This window comes from Canis lupus, chromosome 6 (genome assembly GCF_011100685.1).
Source record: "Canis lupus familiaris isolate Mischka breed German Shepherd chromosome 6, alternate assembly UU_Cfam_GSD_1.0, whole genome shotgun sequence".
Lineage (NCBI taxonomy): Eukaryota > Metazoa > Chordata > Mammalia > Carnivora > Canidae > Canis > Canis lupus.
Genome location: NC_049227.1, coordinates 35,549,289 through 35,571,024, shown reverse-complemented (window position 1 = coordinate 35,571,024; position 21,736 = coordinate 35,549,289). Strand labels below are relative to the sequence as shown.

At 39.4% G+C, this 21,736-nt stretch overlaps 1 protein-coding gene and 1 pseudogene across 12 annotated transcripts in view; both read left to right on the top strand.

The window, feature by feature from the left end:
* RBFOX1 (RNA binding fox-1 homolog 1) overlaps positions 1 to 21,736 on the top strand; it is a 2,034,214-nt gene that overhangs the window by 976,192 nt on the left and 1,036,286 nt on the right. Inside the window, exon 1 of one of the 12 annotated variants that reach the window (XM_038540448.1) lies at positions 11,568 to 11,965. The exons of 10 other annotated variants lie outside the window; for them this stretch is intronic. In XM_038540448.1, the coding sequence (XP_038396376.1) occupies positions 11,921 to 11,965 (45 nt within the window). In that variant the 5' untranslated portion in view covers positions 11,568 to 11,920. Of the gene's footprint in view, positions 1 to 11,567; positions 11,966 to 21,736 lie in introns of those variants that run through there. One more of the 12 variants, XM_038540449.1, reaches the window with a different exon arrangement.
* LOC106558895 lies at positions 5,909 to 7,690 on the top strand (annotated as a pseudogene).

The following is a 21,736-nucleotide window of genomic DNA, read 5'->3' as shown; positions in this document are numbered from 1 at the left end:
TTAGGTATAATGGTGTGCATAAATTTCCAGGCAAGGTGACTTTATAGTAGCTGGGTTTCCTAAACTACAGTATTTATACCCCTAGAAATATAATTTGATGAGACAGGGACTCTCAGCCAGAGTACATAGAACTGGTTTCCTAAAGCATCAATTTTGTGCAAAACTTTTGGAGGGAAGGTATTATTTTTTATGTTAGCAGCAAACAAATATATAGGTAAGAGGAGGCACATGAATTTTTAAAAGAAAGCATGAGACATCAAACTCCATTTACATGCCATTGGATTTTGTCACCTATGGTTCCAGAACCCTAGGGATAGGGCTTAGATCTCCTTTACCATTAGTTAGTGGTGTTTACAGGGAAAATTTTGCAAAGCAGAAAATTATAACACCCAAAGGTGGCTTTTATATTTCTGTACAGTTCTTATGTTTGAATATTCAAACTCTATACCTTTGTCAAGACAGAAGAACTTGATCAGTAAAGGGTTAATAGAAAAATCCCAGAATAGGCTTTTTTTTTTTTTTTTTTAATGTCTCTTTTGGCTATCTTATGGCCAGAGCATTCCTTATTTTTAGAGCTAAGAAAAAAGAAATACCAAAGAAACAGAGTTTATTTGTGTCCATGCCTAAGGGACAGGGGAGGGAAGTTGAAGAGTGTGTGTAAGGTACAGATGATGTTTTTCTTTGCAAAAGGATACCTCTTTGAAGTCTACTCTTACTGCACAGAGTAGACTTATTGCATAAGGTAGATAAATGTCCAGTGCCTTCCACATTGTAGTGGGAGTAAGGATCATAGGAACCCAAGAAGCCTATTTGGCTTATATTTCTTGATCATGAAGGGCCTATATTTTAGCTTGTTTTTGTTGTTGTTTTGTTTTGTTTCCAAATAAAGACTTAAAGTAAGTCACCCAGATACATTGGCAAAATTGCAAGATTCAGAATTGCAATTCATCATATAACTTGGTAAACGTGTGTCCCACTGCTGGGCCACACTACCTTTTATGCAGAAAATATTATTTTTTTTTACAACCCCTGGAATGGTTTGGTAAAGGGCACAATTATAGTTTAGGACATTGCCATCTTCAGTAGGACATTTAAAACAGAATTAGGTCTAAAAATCATGACTGACATGTTGTCGTCACACTGTGATTGGTACAGTACCTTCTGTTTTATTAACAGTTCTAATGGGAAATAATTTTGCCATGAAAATTCTCATCTGTTAAATAGCCCTTAAATGACTATTTTTTTTTTGTTTTGCATTTGCAAAGATAAATAAAGTCACTGTGTTTGGGTGTCTTTGTTAAAACATTTAAAATATTCAGCATAGACTTTAAAAATGTGCTCTCATTTTTCTTATCTTGCTCAGTTGCCCCTTCCTCTTTGCCTAACTTTTCTCATAGACCACATGTCCCAGGATCTGAAAGTTCTGTCATTCTTTTTTTTTTGACCCTTGAAAAGAACTACATGAATGAAAAGAATTATAGATAGGGACGTCTGGGTGGCTCAGTGGTTGAGCATCTGCCTTTGACTCAGGGCATGACCCCAGGGTCCTGGGATCAAGTCTTAAAACGGGCTCTCCGCAGTGAGCCTGCTTCTCCCTCTGCCTGTGTCTCTGCCTCTCTCGGTGTGTCTTTCATGAATAAATAAATAATATCTTAAAAAAATAAAAATAAACAAAGAACTGCGGATAGAAAAAGTATGCAGTGTATGCATCGCAACCTGAATGTAGATGTTGATTGTGTGAGGTCATTGTCAGGGTCTTGTCAAGAGGAAATTGGAGATCAGCTAGAAAAGAAAGCAAAGGGGCAAGAAAAGAGAAAAAAAAATGTACTGGGGTAAAATATAAAAAGTAGAATGGAAAATAAACAAAATCATACCCAGGTGTTTGTAACAACATCATCAGATCCTAGTAACTAATAAAATGGTTGCCTCTTGTGCTGGTGAAGTTCTGAAAATGCAGCCATCCATAGAGTCAATTGTACCTGTTGGCAGTCCCCTCAGAAGGCTTCAAAACCCCAGCCCATTGTCTCTTTAGGAGATCCAATACAGCCAAATTTTAATCCAGCTCTGAAATGAATTCTTCTTTGATTAAACACCAGATGAGGCATTGGTTTGTTGAAGGGGACATGCATGCCGTGTGAAAAGTTGTGACTTTAAAAAGGAGACTCACACTAAGGTAAGTGAGCTGCCCCTGCTCTGAGGGGTATCTGAGAGCCCAAAACCCAGGAGTGAAGAGCAGATTCTCATCTCCTATTTCATATTCACTCCTCAGCGTAAGCGCAGCACCTGGGATGCCTGCACAATTGCTATCAGTGTTCACATTGGGTTTTGTTTCTTTTGTTTTCCTTACTGTCCCATGTTCCAGTCGAATGGGTATAACATGAATAAGATTACATGTGACTCCTCAGAACTGGAACTTTGAGCTTCCTGCAGAAGGAATCATCCCAGCCTCCCAGAGTGCCCTCATATCCCGTAGGGTCACTCAATGGGAGCTAGAAATCCTCCAATGTCATCAAGACCTATAGAATAGCAAATAGGAACCTCACAATCCTATATTGTATCTTGTGTGGGCTAAGCTGTTGATGGGTGAATAACTTCCATCTTACTAGTAATAGGGTTTATGGTGCCAACCATAACCATTGTTTCTTACTCATACTTGGCACACAGTAAGCCCTGTAGTTAGCAAACACTCATTAATCATATACTTTGCAGCTGGCAAACAGACATTTGCTTAGTGAATACTTTATTATTCTATTATCATTTTAAATATTCATATATATTCATATATAGAAACTTGATTAGACATTGTTTATAGCTGACATTTCTGCAACCACGTATGGCTGGCTGAAATGTAATAAGAGTCTCTAATGGATCTCTCTGCTTACAGTGGTCCATTCCCATACTCCACCTGGAGTGGCCTTCCTAACCACTCCTTTAAAACCTAACTCCAGCGTCACTACCTTTGCAAATTCTTTGCAACCTGCTTTCTGACCTTAAGCAGAGAAAAAAGGCTCCTATACCAAGCAGGTGGATAGCACATTTTATGTCATTTATAATTATAACATAATATATGTCTACATATCTTATTAGGTTAAATTTCAAATATATAAACTTATAATAATGCATATAATTATAATGCTGTTTTATATTATAATGCTTCTTTAACAAACTTATTTAGCTTTGTATTTCTGGGCCTGACAAAGATTCTGGAATTCATATATGGAAGTCAGTGGGCATTCACATATATGATGTTAAAAGAATGAATCAGTCAATTATATTTTTGGTGACATTCTTAGATGGGAAGACATCTTCATGCTACAATTGAAAGAAAAAAAAAACTAACAAAACCTCTAGTGTCAGATAATTTGTATTTATTTTAGCACTCAGTTTTTAAATTGCACTTCTGACAGGCTGGCCCACTAGCTATGCTTCATGAAAGATCATGAGACACAGGGAAGAAGTTTATTCATCTCAGCTTTGGGATATTTTGCTTTTCTGCAAAGCAGAGGGATCTGAGGACTCCTTTGCGGGCTGGCTATGTCCTGTGCAATCCCAGTTGTGTCTAGAGACTCTAGCAGGGATAAAGTCTGTAGGACTTTGCAAGAAGTCAGCTTGAATCAGAAGCACGTGGGAAAGAAAGGAATATGGAAGTAAGAAGAAAGCTTTCACTGGCCAAGACAACAGCTCTCCCCATCTCTGTCTTTCTGTGGGGCCAGAGTCTTGTTTCTGCTTCTCTCTCTGTTTCTCCCTCCTTCCTCCCATTTCTTTCTAGAGGTCTCTTCTCTCTACTTCTTTACCTCTCTATAGACTGCTTTTCTTGACTACTCATCAAACTCTATCTACCTTGAAAATCTATCCAGTCTTTCAAGTCCAGTTATCAGAGCTTGCCACTCCCATCTCTTTCCCAATTCCAAAAGTCTCTCTAGGAGTGATTATAATTTGACCAGAGATTTATGTGTCTGACCCTGGTTCCTGGACTGGGGATTGGTTGAAGTGGGACCACAAGAGGAGAGGTTTTCTAAGAAACCCTGCAAAGGCAGTGATTGGCATCTCTGTGATGAGCACAGAGAGATGTTGGCTGAGTATTACACACGCCTTTAGCATTAACAGCCTTTCCATCTCTTAAAGCCTTGAGTAAAGGACACCCTCACATGTGTAAGATGGGCCCAGACCAAATTAAGTCATTGGAATTAGGAGTCTTGTTGTATCTCCCTATTTCCTTTGTAGGGTGACATACTCTTGAGACCTATGGGGTGAGGAGATTTGGGGAAAAAAGTAATTTCTAATTTCTTATGACTTTTTGTTTCTCAAAATGTCTGTTCAATCACCTATTTAAGAAACTTAGGGGAAAACTGTTCTAAAGAAGATATCATGAGCATTTGAGGTTATCTCCAAGCAAGCCTCTTCTGTCTTAAAAGTGTCCATCCTGGAATTACATGCAAAAATACCAGTAATAATGTGTGTACCTCTCCCCACATAGGGGAGGAAAAATCTTTTCCCCTCTCAGGTGTGCTGGCTGGGGTTCTGTAAATTATGCTGACAAAAGACAGATTGACAAGAGAAAAGCATACACATTTATTTAATGTAAGTTTCATGTGTTATAGGAGACTTCACATGGAAATGAAGACCCAAAGAAGTGGTTGAGTCTGAACATTTTTATATTAGGTTTGATGAAGAGTCAGAAGTCATGGGGAGATGTGATATGAGCTAAATGGTAAACTGGGGAGATCTTAGCAAGTCCTCTCAGTGTCCCTCCATTTTGGGAGATAAGAGTGTTCCTTCCTCCATGTACAGAGAGGGCACCAATCCCATGAGATCCTATGAACTGCCTCAGAGTAGATGGTGAGTAGGAGGTCAGAGAGTCTTTCTTGCACCTGCTACCACCCAGATACTTTCAGCTTAAAATACTCAGTTTACCGAGGTACTATGTTTTGGAGTAGGGAGTCCTGAACCCCTTCACTATCCACTGCAATCTTCCACTCCAGGGCCTGAGGATACCTTGTAATATCTGAAAGGTTTTCCCTACTGCCTCCTTAGCCCTCATAGATCATAACCTGAATCTTATTTCTGGCCCTACCTACTTGTCCACTTTGTGTTCTGGTTATTATTGAGCAGACATCATCCTGAGAGGCTCTTTGCTGGCAGAGGACATGTCTGCCTTTTTTTCTGTGTGTGTGTGTGTGTGTGTGTGTGTGTGTGTGTGTGACTCAGCTGTGTAAGTTAGATAGCATGTGTTCAATTAGTATTTGAAGGAAACAAAAGCAGGAGGATCTACCATGTAATAACTTCTAACAACCCAAGAATCATATCTGAGGCATCTATCCCAATTACATCCCCATCTCAATGCATGCTTTATTTTATACACAGAAGTTACTAAAATCTGTCATTATCTTGTTTATTGTCTGTCTTACCCACTAGAACATAAGCTCCCTGAGGGCTAGGGTTTTGTCTAACTTGTTTACCTAACATAGTATTGAAAATAAGTAATCATTGTAGAAATAAACAAACACCAACCAAATGAGAACAAGCAAAGACTGTTTATTCAGAGCGTGCTACAGCAAGGGAGTTAGCCATTGTCGCTTGTGTTTTGTCAGAGACTCAACATCAGGCAATAGGGTGAGAAACTTTAGAGTTGAAAAAAAAAAAAAAAAGAGAAGCCTTCAGATATGCCCTAATTGGAGGCTTTTGTCCTGGGAAGGCTGCAGGTAGACCAAGTAGAAGTAGGACCTTCTATGTGACTATCGGCCTTTCTCTTGTTGGTCCTAAGTTATGAAATGGGTACAAAAATTAGGAAAGCTGTCTATTACTATCCAAGTCATGGCTGTTTCTAAGCCAGTTGTTATAGGGCTTTTTGCTTGGCTTCCTGTGCTGATCACCAGAGATGGAAATCAGAAGTGGTCTAATTTCCGCCATGTATGATTTGTGGATAGCAGGCTGGTTTCCTGGGCTGGTTGCTGCAAATCATAGGTCCGAGTTCTATTTGAATAGGTGGGTTTCCATTTGTATAGACAGTCTCTCATTGTTGATGGGAGGAAAGGAAGAAAGGAAGGACTGTTATCCAAATTCCATTTTCATTATTCAGGTTCCATTTTCAGTACCGCATTGTCAAGGAATAACCCATCCTAGAGCAGATATGGTGGCTCTTTTCAGGAGTGTCCATCCTTGAATCATGTCCCATAGTCCAAAGCTGGAGTACAGTAAAGAAGAAAGGGACTCTTACTGTCAGCCCGCCAAACAAGAGCCAAAGGCTTTTGAGGAGGCACTTAAAGAATTTTCAGTTTGCAATTGTGCAGAAGCTGTTGTTCAGGTAATTTAACATTGATTTTAGTTTAAAAGGCAATTAAGACAAAATAGGCAGCCACTAGCCACTTAGGTTAAATAAGCTTAGATTTAAATTGCTCCCCATTACCACCTTTGTTTTCTATGTTTGAGCTCTTTTATGCTAATTTAGCATGCAATGGTGTGGTGGCCCAATTGGGGGAGGTGGATGGGAGAGGAACTGAGCCAGAGCCAGGAGGATGATTATTGAAAGAAGAAATAGTTGGCTCAAAATTATTCCCAGGGTGAGATAGGTTCTCTTTTATCCTGTTACTGGGTATATGGATTCATGGAACATTCCAGAATTCCGGTTCTTTATATCTAAAATCCTAAAAATGGTACCCACATTTTGACTCAGTATTTTTACTTCCAAATATTTATCTTGAAATAATGAACAAAGATAAGCTCCTAACATTATGGATAAGGATGTTCATTTCAGTGTTATTTAAAATAGAGTGAAAATAAACTGTTTCCCTTGAGTGGCATACCAAAATTGATGTCTTTAAAATTTTTTTATGGCAGAAAATCTTCATGATATATTGCAAAGTGCAAAAATATTATAAGGCAATTTATATGGTAAAATGTCTATTATGTACTCAGGATTTTTAAGGCATGTATGCAGGGAAAAATGTCTGAAGTGAGGGGCGCTTGGGTGGTTCAGTCGGTTGAACATCCAACTCTTGGTTTCCACCCAGCTCAGCTCATGATCTCAGGGTCCTGGGATCAAGCTCCATGACTGGGCTCTGTGCTCAACAGGAGTCTGCTTGAGATTCTCTCCCTCTCCTTCTGTCCCTCCCTGGTTCCTGTGCTAACTCGCTGTCTCTAAAATAAATAAATATTTTTAAAAAATCTTTGAAGTGGACAGATTTGCAGTGCATTACACGTGTCTAGTGTCTATCTGGGTGATAAATAAGTGACTTTTCCCCTATTCTTTCCCAATTTTCTCAGATTTCCTTAATAAATAACTATGAGGTGAGGGAAGCTCCTGCTGCTGATATGTGGGGGCAAGCCCACTGGGATCAGGACTCCTGAAATAATAAATATATCTGGAGGCTTTGGCCCAAGGCCATTTTTGTTAGTTATAAGCAATGTCTCTGGAACCAGAGGGAGCCTATAGGACTTCTTAAAATGGAAGGTGTTTATGCTTGAGATGAAACTGAATTCTATCTAGGCAAGAGAATTACTTAACATGTACAGAGCAGAGAACAACACAGTGACTCCTGGTGGCAAACTGAACAAAACCAGAGTAATCTGGGGAAAAGTGACTCACGCTCAGGGAAACAGTGGCATGGTTTATGCCAAATTCCAAAGCAGCCTTCCTGCTAAAGCCATTGGCCGTAACATCTGTGTGATGCTGTACCTTTCAAGGACTTAAAGAAGTCCTTCACTGAAAAGAAAATACGTAACGATATAGATCTGTAAAAAAAGAAAAAAAAGGAAAGAAAGAAAAGAAACACATATTGTTTTTATAACTATAAAAAGGATTGAAAACAATAATTGTTTTTTTATCACACTGCTTTAAAAAATCCTCTCAGTTGGGCAGCCCGGTTGGCTCAGCGGTTTAGCGCCACCTTCAGCCCAGGGTGTGATCCTGGAGACCTGGGATCAAGTCCCACGTCAGGCTCCCTGCATGGAGCCTGCTTCTCTCTCTCTCTCTCTGTCTCTCATGAATAAATAAAATCTTAAAAAAAAATCCTCTCAGTAAATGTGCTTCATACATGCCACCCCAAGGATAAGGTTATATGTACATGCTAAATGATGAGGAGGTGGAGTGCATGTTCTGTTGCAGTAATTCTGTTTCTTGCTCAAAGAAAGTCTGCTAAGCTTCATTAAAGAAAGTCATTCACCTGGTCCTAGTGTAAAGTTGTAAGGTGAACCATTCTGTAGAGCACACTTCTAAAATATGCCCAGGTGATTCATGCGTTTGTCTATTAGGAGATGTGGCCATTTACCAGCAACCAATGTTGAGTTAATGGGATCCATTTAGGAATATAACCACAACAAGCGCATCATAAATCGTATGCTCTCCCATCTGAATATGCTTCATTAAGCTCACCTTTCCTGATGCAACTGGATTATTAGATGTCAGGATGAAGAAAATCATTAGGTCCTGCTGCTTTAATCCTACAAAGCACCAATGTGGTTGCTATGTAATTTTATTTTATTTTATTTTATTTTATTTTTTCAGATAGAACCTGCTTTGTGCTTTTCTACAGGAAAATGTTTTCAAACTGGTAAAGAAGCAATATTACTGTATTGTGAAGTATATCTCAGTAGGTCATTACCATAACTTCCAGCAGAAGGGATAATCTATGTTGCATTTTACTTTAAGGATAAAATTGATTTTTATAAAAATCTTTAGTGCATTGAAGCTTAGATTTTTTTTTCCTATAAAGAAGCAATTAGATACTGGAGTTTTCCAGAAATGTTAGGTGCATGTAAGCTAAACCTTGATGTGTTTTTGAAGGTCTTATCATTCAACAGTTGATGAGAAAAGGCTGTTTCTGAGTGAGGAAAACACTATTGGCACAATTTCACTTGTCACAACTCACATGGCCGGGGTGTCCACCACCTTACATTTATGTCTATTTGGAAAATTGACAAATACCTGAAATAACAAAGAATAAAATAATAAGCACCCTTATTTCTACCACCAAAACTCACCAAATTTGATTGTTTTCTTCCAGGTATGTATGTCTGTATATATATAGAGACATTTGAAATATTCTTTTTAAAAAAGTTTAACTTGTGAGCTGTGCATAAACAGGCAGAGGCTGATTCTGGCCAGCCTCTACTCTGGGTCATTTTCTATATATCCACAAGTATTTATATAACTATAGAAAATCTATTATATTATTCCTTTTTTGCATTTTCTTTCATAAATAGTACCATAGTGTATGAATCATTTAAAACTTGCCTTTTTTATCTCAGCAAAATTTTGACTAATATGTTTATATAGTTCTATGTAGTATGTGTAGATATTTTCATCTCCATACATATTTGTGCCTATATAGCTATAGATTATTCATAGTCTAGTCATTTTTCTCTGCTATATAGTATTCCATAATAGGATATATTGCATTTTTTATGCCACTAGGTATTTGTCTTTTTTTCCCCTATGACAAGCACTGGTGCAGGTATATCCATGAATATAGCTTATACATATGCTTTCTTAGGGCAGACTTAGAAGTAGAACTGCTTGGTTATAGGATGTGCACATTTTCCATTTTAATAGCTACTAGGAAGTTGGTTTCTGTAGTCACGATATCAATTTATATTCCCACAGGGAGACTTTCTGTCCTTAGTTTGGAGATTTCATTCATTGCTGTTTTCCTTGGAGTAGAAGCAAGGAACCCACTTTAGCTGTGCATCAGCTTGTTGCCACAGATGCTAGTATGGACCTTTATTTCCCTTTGGGTTAGTACAGACATTGTTTTAAGTCTTTGCTGGGGCACTTACACATGAGAATAGCAATTTATATCAATAACCAGGTTTGGCAACATCTGCCAAGGTTGTCATACTCCGTGATTAAATGACCATATGTGCCAGGGAACACGGGGACAATGGGGTTGTAATTAGGGTTTGCTATCTTTCCACCCGCCACCCCCACTATCCTTAACTTCCCATAACCTTGCTTTTGTGAACTGATTTGTGAATCAAATGACTCCCCTGAGGATGCCAGTTTCGGCTGTGATAATACTACTTTATTTCTTGTATCTCTGTAATTACACAGGGTTCTGGTTAAGCAAAAGTCTAGAAACCTTTTGCCACTTTACCCAATGCCATTGAGAACCTTGACCTGAGATGATATGTGCATATATTAGACCTTAACTTAAATAATCAGAGAGTACAGTGTAGTCTGTACTGCACCGTCACTGTAAAAGGAAGTTCTGTCTAATACTATCTTAGCATCCTTTAAATGCCACTCCCCGTGCAAAAGGCAGGCAGAGACAACACACACCAACATTTCTGAACTCCATAAGGAAACAAGTTAAACCCTATATCAATGTAATATTTAAAATAGTCCTAATGCATAGAAGAAAAAAAAACACCCCTTCTCATTTTGTTACTGGTGTGACAGAGATGGATGATGGTTATGTAAGGGACTTGGCATGTTCCAAAAAAAACCTGGAAATATTGCCTCAAGATATGGTCTATAATAAATGTGCAAATAAATATTTGAAAGATTTATTAGCATTTTAAAACTTGCTTACCGATATATAAAATCCTAATCACTTGTGCACAAGGCCTTTAACTAAAATAAAGTATCCAAGAAGATGACACAGGAATCCAATGAATATTTCAGAGTTAATCGAATACAGTCTATATATACATAAAATTTAGTTCCCTCCTATTCAACTAATAAGTGCTTGAAGAAGCAAGGCCATCCTAGTGTATGTAGCTTGCAATTCTGACTGTAAAGAAAAGGAAAAGAAAAACACCCTAATTTTTCTACATCCAAAAGACTGACTTTGGTCTCTAACCAAAGCAACATTTAGACTAGGAATAACCCGAGCCTGGTGTAACTCATTCCATTTAATTAAAAAAAAAAAAAAAAAAAAAGGCACAGATCTATGTGGATTTTTTTGGGGGAAATTCACCGGGATGCCATTGTTATCCAAGGTAAATACATTCTCCCAGGTGGGTGATCTCTAAAGTTCAGCAGGACATGGTAGGTATTTCCTCCCCAAAGCAGGGTCATATTTTAGAGCATTTTCATTTAGCAGATGGTATGGAAGATGATTTGAGATCCCAAAGTTTCAACTGGTAGAAAAAGTACAAACGTTTCTCGGAGGAAGACACTGAGGAAAGCCTCTTGGCAGTGGTGGTGGTTGGGGGGTGGGGGTGGGGTGGGGTGGGAAGGGGGTGGTGGGGGTTTCGATCCTTTACTAGTATTTATACGTGGAGTAGCATATTGGAAGTCATAAATACTGTCCCGTGGACATCTTGAATAATGCAGGAGTAGTGCAAGTAATTGGAAGTGCTTATATCCTGCCTTTAGACATTCCACTGCTCGTGAGTTAAAATTGGTTGTCAAGTGTGGACTCGGAGGACCGTGCAAGGTGCCCTATTGTGTCATGTGGTACATATTTAATGCTTGAAAGAACAAGGGAAGGGACACGTGCAGGAGAGGAGAGGGAGGGCGAGCGAGCGCGCTCGCCTGCTCGGTGCTTTTTTGCAAGTGCTCCGGGGAAGCGGGGAGGCGGGACCTACGCAGGCAGCCTCAGCATCCACCGCCTTCCCCTCCCCGGGCTGCAAGACTTTGCAAACACATTGGGCGTCCAATTTGGCGGGGAGGCCGAGAAGCTGGGCTGGTGCTGGGGAGGGGGTGCGCGGCAGCATCCCCCTGCACCTGGAGGGGGGGGGTCCCTTTGTGTGCGTTGAATGCCCCCTTGCTCGGGCTGCTCGCTCGCTCTCCCCGCGCCTTGTGCACCTGCTGGCGGCGGTGGCAGGCTGCCAGGCGGCCGGGGCGAGCGCGGGCACCGCGCGCACGACAGATGACTGGAGTCATTTACATTGCTAGCACGTGGCTGCCGTTTGCTGTTGCCTCGGACTTCTCCCGTGTTCTCCCGGGGAGGAAACAGGCGGCACTTTGCAGCCGACGATGAAATCTTGGCAGCTAATTGCAGTCGTGGGAGATGCCCTGCAGGTAAGGCGAGGGAAGAGGGCTCTGAGCGCGGCCGGGGAAGGAGAGGCGGAGAGGGAGGCAGCTCCTGCAGGGCTCCCCGAAGCCCACTGACTCGCGGGAGGGGGTGGCAGAGCGACGGGGGCGGGCGACAGGGGGGAGGAGTGTGCAAATTGACATTTTTGGCTGCCTGTGGCAGAGGAGCCGCCGTCAGCCGCTGTCCAACGTTCACGCAGGGAGGGTGGCGGCGTGTGCGCCTCCGGGGCTGCTGCTGAGGATAGGGACTCGGCGCTGGGGAGCCGGGGAAGGCGGCGCGGCGATGGGAGGCTGCGGATGCGCTTGCAGCACCTGAGTGAGACACGGTACGTGGGGCCAGCCCGGGGGAGCCCCGAGGCTGGGTCAGGGCGCACCCCGGGGGCGCACCACGTTTAGAGAGGGCGAGGGGCATTTGCGGCTCCGGGGGAGTCCGGGGATGCACCGATTTTCCCTGATGGGCTGGAAGTTAGTGGGGGAACTTCATTGCCCATTGCTCATTGGCTCCGTTTAACTTTATTTCCAGCGATGAATAAGCGTTTCTAAGAAACCCCGTAAAAGTCCCAAATAGGCTCTGCAAGAGCTGCGCGGTTCTTTAAAATGGGAGGTCCATGAAATGACTGGCCAGATGGGCCGCGCCTTTGGGAAGTTGGCACGCTCACGGTCCGGTGGGGTGCATGCGTGTGCGTGTGCGTGTGCGGGGAGATGTGTTGCATGTCTGTGTAGACACGTCTACCGTGCCGGTGTTGCCGGTGCGCCCTCACCTTCCCTGCTTTTCCTGACTCCCAAGGAAGAGACATGGCATCGACTGTTATCAGAAACGCTTTGGACTTAAGAAATAGGCTCTGGATCATCTCATTAAATTAAACAAGAGTTGCCCTTCTTGAGAGATCAAGTGGGAGAAATGTGCTCTGACTTCCAAAGTGGTGGAATTAACTGCCAGGCATTTAAAAAAATATATATATATATATGCAAAGTGTTGTATACGACATTTATCTATCGGCCTAGAAGGATCACCTAGAAGGACTCCATCCTCAGCCTATCCCTGGAGCCATTATTTTCAGATTACAATGAAATTGGGGGTTTCCTTACTTCTGTTGGCAAAAGAGCTGTGCCTCCCCCTCCCTCAAGAGCCACCCACCCCCCCCCCCCGCCGGAGGAATTCTGAATCCGAAAGTTTTGTTGGCCAAATGGGTCTCAGAAATGGTTCATTAAATTACTTGCAGACACAGTCACTTTTTGAAAGAATCTTTAGGTATCTCATCAGTTACTCTCTGTCCATATGGTTTTAGTTTTGGTCACTCAGAAATGAATGCAGTGTAGGAGGGAGGCAGTCCAAAATGATTGTGTAATCCTCTTCGGGGAGCTGGGTAGTAAATTGGTTTAAGGCTATACAATCTTGCTCAACTGCGATTCCCTGGTTTTTTTGTTTTTTTGTTTTTTTTTTTTGGTCAAAAACGTATCTTCAGAGATCCAGAGGCCACGAGTCTAAAAATGTGTTTGGGAGATGGACTAACTTGCCTTTGTGCTTTGCTGTGATTAAGTTTTAAGAGGGTTGTTCTTCAACTAAGTAAACTACAGGCAGTCAGCGACAGCTGTTTACCGCGGGCGTTCATAGGGAATGCGGGCGGCATTCATGATTTTCATACAGAAAGCAGGATTTGTCAACTCTTACCTGCCCACTCACACGCTCCACACATGCCAGTCCTTCCTCTATATTAGAATACTCACGGATTATGAAGAGGAAATTGCTTCTCTGAAGAGTATGAAGAAGTATTATCTATGGGGGAATATTTCTTTTTTCTCTTATTTACCTTCTTCCTCCTTTCTCCTTCACTCTCTCCTCTGCTCCCTCTCTCTTTTCTTTCTTTTTCCGCCTCTTCTACCCCCTTTCTCTCTCCATCCACCTGTATTTCTTTCCATCTGTCTTTTTTTTTGTACCTCGAGCACAGAAAGCTTTCCTAATATCTTCTACTACTGCATTTTTATTATAACAAATGATTTGCACCCTGAAGGATAATTGGAACTTTGATTTTCTTTTTCTTTTTTTCTTTTTCCTTTTTTTAAATTCCCTGTTCATATTCAAGAACCAATTAATATCAGATAATCTGCTGTACTCTAATAAATAAAAGTGATTATTCAAACTTTTCTTGTCATTTCATTTGAACCAAGCAAATCAACTTTGGGGAATGCCTTTACTACATGAAAAGAACTAAATCTTTTCTCTGTTATCACCAAATGATGGATTTTTACAACATTGCACGTTGCCTTTATAACTTTACTGGGCTGAACATATTTTTATGTTCTTTTCTTGAAACCTTGCCCCTCAAACTTCTATTTTCTCTATTACCAATCTTAATTTTAGAATGTGGATTCATTTTAATCTGTATTTACTTGGACTTGAGAGAAACAACTGTCAGACTTGACTTCTGGGCCAACTTATTTAAGTATCATAGACATTTTTTTTCCAATTTTTTTCTCTCTCCCTGAGTATGATACAAAAGTTAAAGTAGATTTCATCTAAAGGGCTTTTTGCAGCAATTGCCTTCTTCCAAACTATAGTTGTAAGATCTTGAGAATAAAGGGTCATATTTTGAGAATATTGTATGAGAATCAGAGTATATACCCTTTATCCTTTTCTGTTTGATTACAAAGAACCTGGTTGTATGGGTCAATCTTGAGCTAAGTGACTATTAGAGTATTCAGTGAAAGATCATTTTGGTCTTGTTTTCTGATAAATTTATAGTTTTTCTATTAGGCTTTGAGCAGAATTTGTAGTACCAGAGAAATGGAACGTAGTCCAAAAGAAGAAGGATTTTTTTAGTGAAATAATAATAAAATTTTACTATTATTGATTTAACTCCTATTTACTTTTAGTTGTAGCTAATTTTTTTTAATGCATATGTGTTACTCTCAGAATATCACAGAGTAGATTGGGACAAGTTCTTTGAAAGTAATTCTAATGGAATTAAAACAAAAGTCCTTGAATAAGACTTGAATCCTCATCTCATATTGATTTTCCAACAAACATAAAAATAAATAGGGAGAGAGAAAAGCATGGACCTTTAAAGTTTTTTGCACTTTCAACTTTATTTTGTCATATATCTGAAAACTCCAGAATATGATGATACATTAGGTCATTATACATACTTATGGGTGGATATCTTTGCACTTCTGTTTGCTTTCCTTCATTTTCATGCAGAGTTGAATGCTTGCATGTATTATGAGCAGTAGTAACAAGAGCAAATAAGGTCATGAAGAATTTTTTAATTACATATTTCAATTTATTTGAATTAAATCACATATACGAAAATAGCAGTCATGTCTATCTGGTATTCCTGCTGCCCCCTCCCTCTGCTTGTAGGGTACTAAAAAAAGTAATTCTTTAAAAGTCAGCTTGTAACACACAGTGTTCAGCTTGGAAACCTTCATATTTAATTATCCAATGGCTGTGGTGTCTTCAGGAGTGCTTTTTATTAATAGATACAAAGTTTATGTAAAAAGTTGTACAATGTGTGTGTGTGTGTGTGTGTGTATGCACTTGCCTGCACTCACCCAAAAGCCTGAAACAGCTTGTGTCAGCTATAGCAACTCGTTTTTGATTCAGCAAAACTAGGTTATGAATTCAAGCAATTAAAAATGACAAAAAGCCCAATTTCACTGCCTAGATTAATACACTTCCAATTTTTCCTGCTCCATAAAAATTTCAAAGTGTTCTTTCTGGTTAGGTGTTTGCATAACCTATAAGGTATTGGAAGGCCCCCATTTCACATTTACTTATGATGTCTGAATACTTTGATGTAGCAAATGTAAATAGGATCAATTGGACGCTCTTCACACAATTTTGTATTTGCAAGTTCTTGTGAAATTATTTCAGTTGGGTTTAAAGGAAAGGCAAGAAGATCAGTTGTTAGTTCCCTTAACATTAATCGTTGGTGAGTAATCTTTCAGCTACTTCCAATGTCATGAAGGCCAGGAAAGACTTTTTGAGAAATGATATAATTACAGCAGAAATAGTGTATCCATGTTCCAAGGGTGGCAGTGATTTCTTTTTTTAATTATGCAATGGTGGGCATATTTATCGCTTTTTCTTTACTTCTACAGAAGTCAAGTCTGAATTCTGCATTCATGTTTATCTAATTAGCCAAAGCTCAGTTCTTTAAAATGCCCCCCCCCCTTTTTTTTTTAACTTACAGAGTAATTAGTCACAGTGAGCCACAGGGAATTTATGCCAGTTTTTGGTTAGTTGGTCAGATTTTTCTCAACTGGCTTGATAAACTTTGATCACACAGAGAACGTATACTCACAGACATAGACAATCAAGAAGCCCCAGGACATTTTACCTGAAACTGTCATCCTGGCACAGAAAACCAACAACAGCCAAGTGTGTCAGGGTGGTCTGTATACCTGATCTTTGCTTTGGAAAGAGGACTACTTAAGGACTATCTATTAGGAAGGCCTCTGCAGCCTTTCCTTTTCTCTTTGTAATAATTCTGCATCTGCAATTGCTACCTGGGAGATTTCTTTGCTCTTTAATTGAAATCTCTACTTGTAAGGAAATCAGTTGCTTGTTTGCTAATGAGGTGAAAGTACCAGTTGTATCTATTATAGTTATTTGAATGTTTGAGTAGAGGCCTTCTATTTTTATTATCATGACGAGGATGATGAGGATGATGATGTGGTGATGCATCAGCAGTTATAGGAATAGCCATACAGTGCTGATCTCTACCTGGGCACTCACTGCCTCTGTGTGTTGCGTTTTGGACTGGGAACTTCAACAGATTTTTCCCTGGTTCTTAACTCTGCAAGATAGGTATTGCTATGCCTAATTTAGAGATGGAGAAGAAAGCTTCAAGACTTTTTATAATTAGAATAAGAATAAGAGATTAGACTCTATTTCGGTATACCAAGATACTATTGAAATTTATTATTCTGAATTTAGAAAGACAAAATGGGCACTCAACAGATTCCCTAGGCAAGTGATTCTTAACCGGGAGCAATTTCCTCACTCCCCCCCTCACAACAGGGACATTTGGTAACATACTGGAGAGGTTTTGGGTTGTTGAATTTGGACAGGAGTTGCTACTGGCGTCTACTGGGTAGAGACCAGGGATCCCGCTAAATATCCTAGGATGCAGAGGACAAAACAACGAAGAATTTTCCAGCCCAAATAAATGAGATGCTAACCATGGACAAAACAAATTTTCCAGCCCATAATGCCAGCAGTGCCTAGATTGAGAAACTTTGTCCTAGGTGATATCAGTGGTGCTGTGACTAATATATACATGGTCTGATTTTTCAAGAGCCTGGATAAGGTACATGAATTTCAGTTATTAAACTTTTGAAATCTCCAATTGGATACTGTGAATAGGATCATAATGCAAAATCAGAAAGTCCATATTTTCTTACAATTTGACTTTAAAATTTTACAGCTGCCTACTTTGAGCATCTTTCTTTGTAAATATGACATGGGTCATTGTGATTAAAGTACCTACTTTTCCCTGATTTACTCAGTGTTCCCTCTCACAAGTGCTGAAAAATGAAATTTCTTTCTATGTTACTGATGTCAATAGAAATGCAGCATCACAAAATGAGTCACGCAACAGTAGTTCCAAGAACCTTCCTTCTTCCTTCTCAGCATTCAAACACCATTATTTTCTCCTTATCTTTAAAGGTTTGGCACAGAGGCTTATTTGCTTATTTATTTAATAAATGCTGAAATAGTGTTTCATATGTGCCAAGCACTGTTGTTACTCTTTTTTAATACTAATTAATTTAATCCTTATGATAAGCCTAAGGGGTTGATACTGTTCTTGCCTACTTTTTTTACGGGGGAGAGAATCAAGGCCCAGAGAAGTGGAATAATTTGCCCAAGGTCACACAGCTTATAAGCAGCGGATCTGGGATTGAAACCCCGGTCTCTGTTCCTGTCCATCTTGCCAGGCTCTTTAATAATTTGGATTTGTGTATGTGCAGAAGCATACTCGTTTAGGCAACATTTTCACTTGAGTTTTGAAAGGAGACATTTTTAGTTTCATTTGGGGGTGGTTAATTGTAAAGTAACTTAACTATTCTTAGGTGAAAGTGAATGATAATGCCCACAGCTGTATTTTGCTATTTAACTACCTGTAAATGTACACTGCATCAGAGTCAGGAAGATTCATGGGTTCTCTTTACGTGTCCACCTCCAACAACAAAAATCGCCAAAGGAAAACCGTAATATTCAGAAGGGCATAATTTAGAGGATGGATTATCTTTTGTTTTGTTTTGTTTCTGTTTTTGTTTTGTAAATTTATTTTTTATTGGTGTTCAATTTGCCAACATATGGAATAACACCCAGTGATCATCCCATCAAGTACCTCCCTCAGTGCCTGTCACCCAGTCACCCCCACCCCCACCCACCTCCCCTTCCCCCACCCCTAGTTCGTTTCCCAGAGTTAGGAGTCTCTCATGTTCTGTCTCCCTTTCTGATATTTCCCACTCATTTTTCTCCTTTCCCCTTTATTCCCTGTCACTATTTTTTATATTCCCCAAATGAATGAGACCGTATAATGTTTGTCCTTCTCCGATTGACTTATTTCACTCAGCATAATACCCTCCAGTTCCATCCACATCGAAGCAAATGGTGGGTATTTGTTGTTTCTAATAACTGAGGAATATCCCATTGTATACATGAACCACATCTTCTTTAGAGGATGGATTATCTTTGTTTTATTACCTATTTAATAGTGGTATTAGAAAAATACAAATTATTGAATTGGATCTCCTAAGGGGTCTTCAAGAAACTTAAGTGTTTGGTTTCCTGGCACTTTTAAAATTTTCTAGGGACCTGAATGTGGTATATGGTGGAGGTGGGCACATCGATTCCCAGCTTAATCTTGCTAAAGCCGATCCATTTATCCTTCACATTTATTTATTTTTATTTTTATATATTTTTTTATCCTTCACATTTAGACCATGAGAATGACCATGCCGATCTCATTCTGTGTTGAATATCCAGCATGTAGTAAAACCAATGAAGAGAAAAACAATTTGAGTAGATTTTTAAATCAAAGTGGCAATTTGACATACTTTATTCTGTGTTAGGAAAAGAAAAGATCTTTCAAGTCTGCAATTAAACATAGATACATGGATTGTTCAGAAAACCAAGATGGGCATTGAGAACTTCAATAGGTTTCAGATGAATGAATGAATAATCGGATGGAGGAATTTATTTATTTTTTTAAATTCTCATCAAGTGTATGCATAGGTTTGTACTTAATAGGAAACATCTTACATCTTGAATACAAAATATTGGAGGAAGCGGAGGTGGTGGCAGCAGGAACCACCAGTCTGACAGACATTCATTCCCTGCCAGCTGCCTCACAGACCTCTTACCCAAACTTCACATGACTTAAGTACTGATATATAGCTCACTATGCATTGCCCCCCCCCACATACACACACACAAAATCAAAGACGCTGAACCACAAGGATAGACTGCATTCTACACGAGGGGAGCCACAGACTCCTTCCTACAAAAGAAGAAAGGTCACTGCCCGTGAACAGCTGTGGTGTGGCCATTCAGCATTGCCAAAGCCATGTAAAGAGGCTCTTGAGCCACCCTCCCCCAGCCCAGGGACATTCTGGGAACTGAACTGGAAGTGGAAACCATTGTGATTGTTCTTATATGTTTCAGGCCCAGTGAACTCACATTTACACAGAGAAAGCAAAGAGTGATTCCCATTTCAGAACTGTCAAAAGACCAATGTTGGATCCATTATCGTCAAATTTCCTTTTTTAATACAGTTCATTGAATTGGCTTTTGTGGAATACCTATTCTATCAAAGTGTTGGTTCAGGAAATGGTTTAAGATTGAACCAGAATTTATTGTTCAATGATAAATAAGTGGAAATAAACTCAGAGAGCTAAGGGTACCCAATAAAGTTCTCTAAGTGCTGTCCATTAGTCTATAGTGCTAAAATACATATATTTCACTTAGTTGAATTTTTTAAAAAGGAAATTGGGTTTAAAGTGACTATTTTAATTCCATATTCAGTGAGATTGGTTCTGACATATTTCCACATTTAATGAGAATCTACCTTTTAAAATAAAAACAACCAGGAATAAACTTTGTGTACCATTGAGAATAATGTGTCCGACAAAGGGCAAATGAATTTTGACCAAGTCGCTATTATCAAATTTCCCCAGGGCACTAAAAACGTAAAGGTAACATCAATGTTATAAGTGGTTCGGGCGTAAACTCTTGCCACTATTAGAAAAAGAAGCCATGCTTTGCTGTAATATGCTAAGTCTTCTAATTCATTAAGGTAACTGCTTAATATACAGAATTGTACATTATTATTGTCCTTATTACAGACACTATCTATTGTTTGCAATGAGCCATCCTCTATGTTAACTCCTGGATGTACATTATTGAATTGAGTACTCTACCAGCTTTATGAGGTGGAGAGTTCTTAGACCCATTTTCATGAAAGGAGATTGAGTCTTGAGATGATTTTTCTAGGGTTACCAATGGCTAATAAGTAGAAGATTGGCGATCAAATTTGAAACTTCGTGACTTCAGAGCCCATTTATCTCCCATTTTTTACTCAAATCTCTAGGAATCTTTATTCTAACATTGGTAAAAAATAAATCCGACATAGGTCATGTTTGGTTAGCCCTGGATGGTCCTTGTGATCCTCTTATGAGGACTAATGTTCCTTTATTCTTGTCAGAATATGTGATGGATGGGTGCCTGGATGGACAGATAGACTGACTAATGATATAGAAGTAAATAGGCAAAGAGTATGAATATTGTTTTCAGAAAAATAAATGTAAATACCAGCAAATATCTGAATATTTATGTATATACACACACACCTGTGAAAGTTTCATCTATATATATAAATGATTCCTAGATTGTATTGGAAAATAATATGTTTAATGAAATAGGCATTCTATACCCTGTTGGAGAGAGTGTGGAATGGTTCATTCTTTTGTGGAAAACAATTTGAAAATTTTTGCATATAAAAAAGGTACATGCTTTGACCCAGTGTTTCCACTTCTAGGATTTATGTAACTGCTCAAATTTGCAAAGATGTCTGTTGGTTGATTGCAGTATACTGTACATTGGTAAGAAAAACTGGAACAAATGAAATGCCTAACAATAGGGCATTGGACGCCCTAAATGCAGTGCATCTGCATCGTCCTGAAGTACTGGCTGAGGTGTTGGAAGTGAACCAGAACCTGAACTTCAGAAATGTGTTAGGAAAAGTTTGTTAGAAAATTCACACATACGTGCAAATGCTTCGTATACATGGTCAAATTGCAAAAGATAACCAAGGGACTGCGGAGAGTGGTCACCTCTGTGGTTACTGTGGTGTGTGACTGGGAAAGCAACAAGGGAACACGGAGAAATTGCTCTGAGGATTATACAAGACAGATAAATTGTAGAGGTCTGCTGTTCAGCATGGTGCCTGCAGTTAGCGGCATGACATTGTGCACTTAAAAATGTGTAAGAGCATAGATCTCATATTAGGTGTTTTAAACACACACACACACACACAAACACACTGGACACAAGGAAACTTTTGGAGATGATGGATGTGTTTATTACCTTAATTGTGGTGATGCTATCCTAGGTGGATGCATATATCTAAACTCATCAAATTGTATCCCTTAAACCTGTGCAGGTTTCTGTATATTAATTATACCTCAGTGAAACCATTAAAAAATTTTAACCTTTATTCCTTTTTTTCTTTTCAACAAACATGGACTATT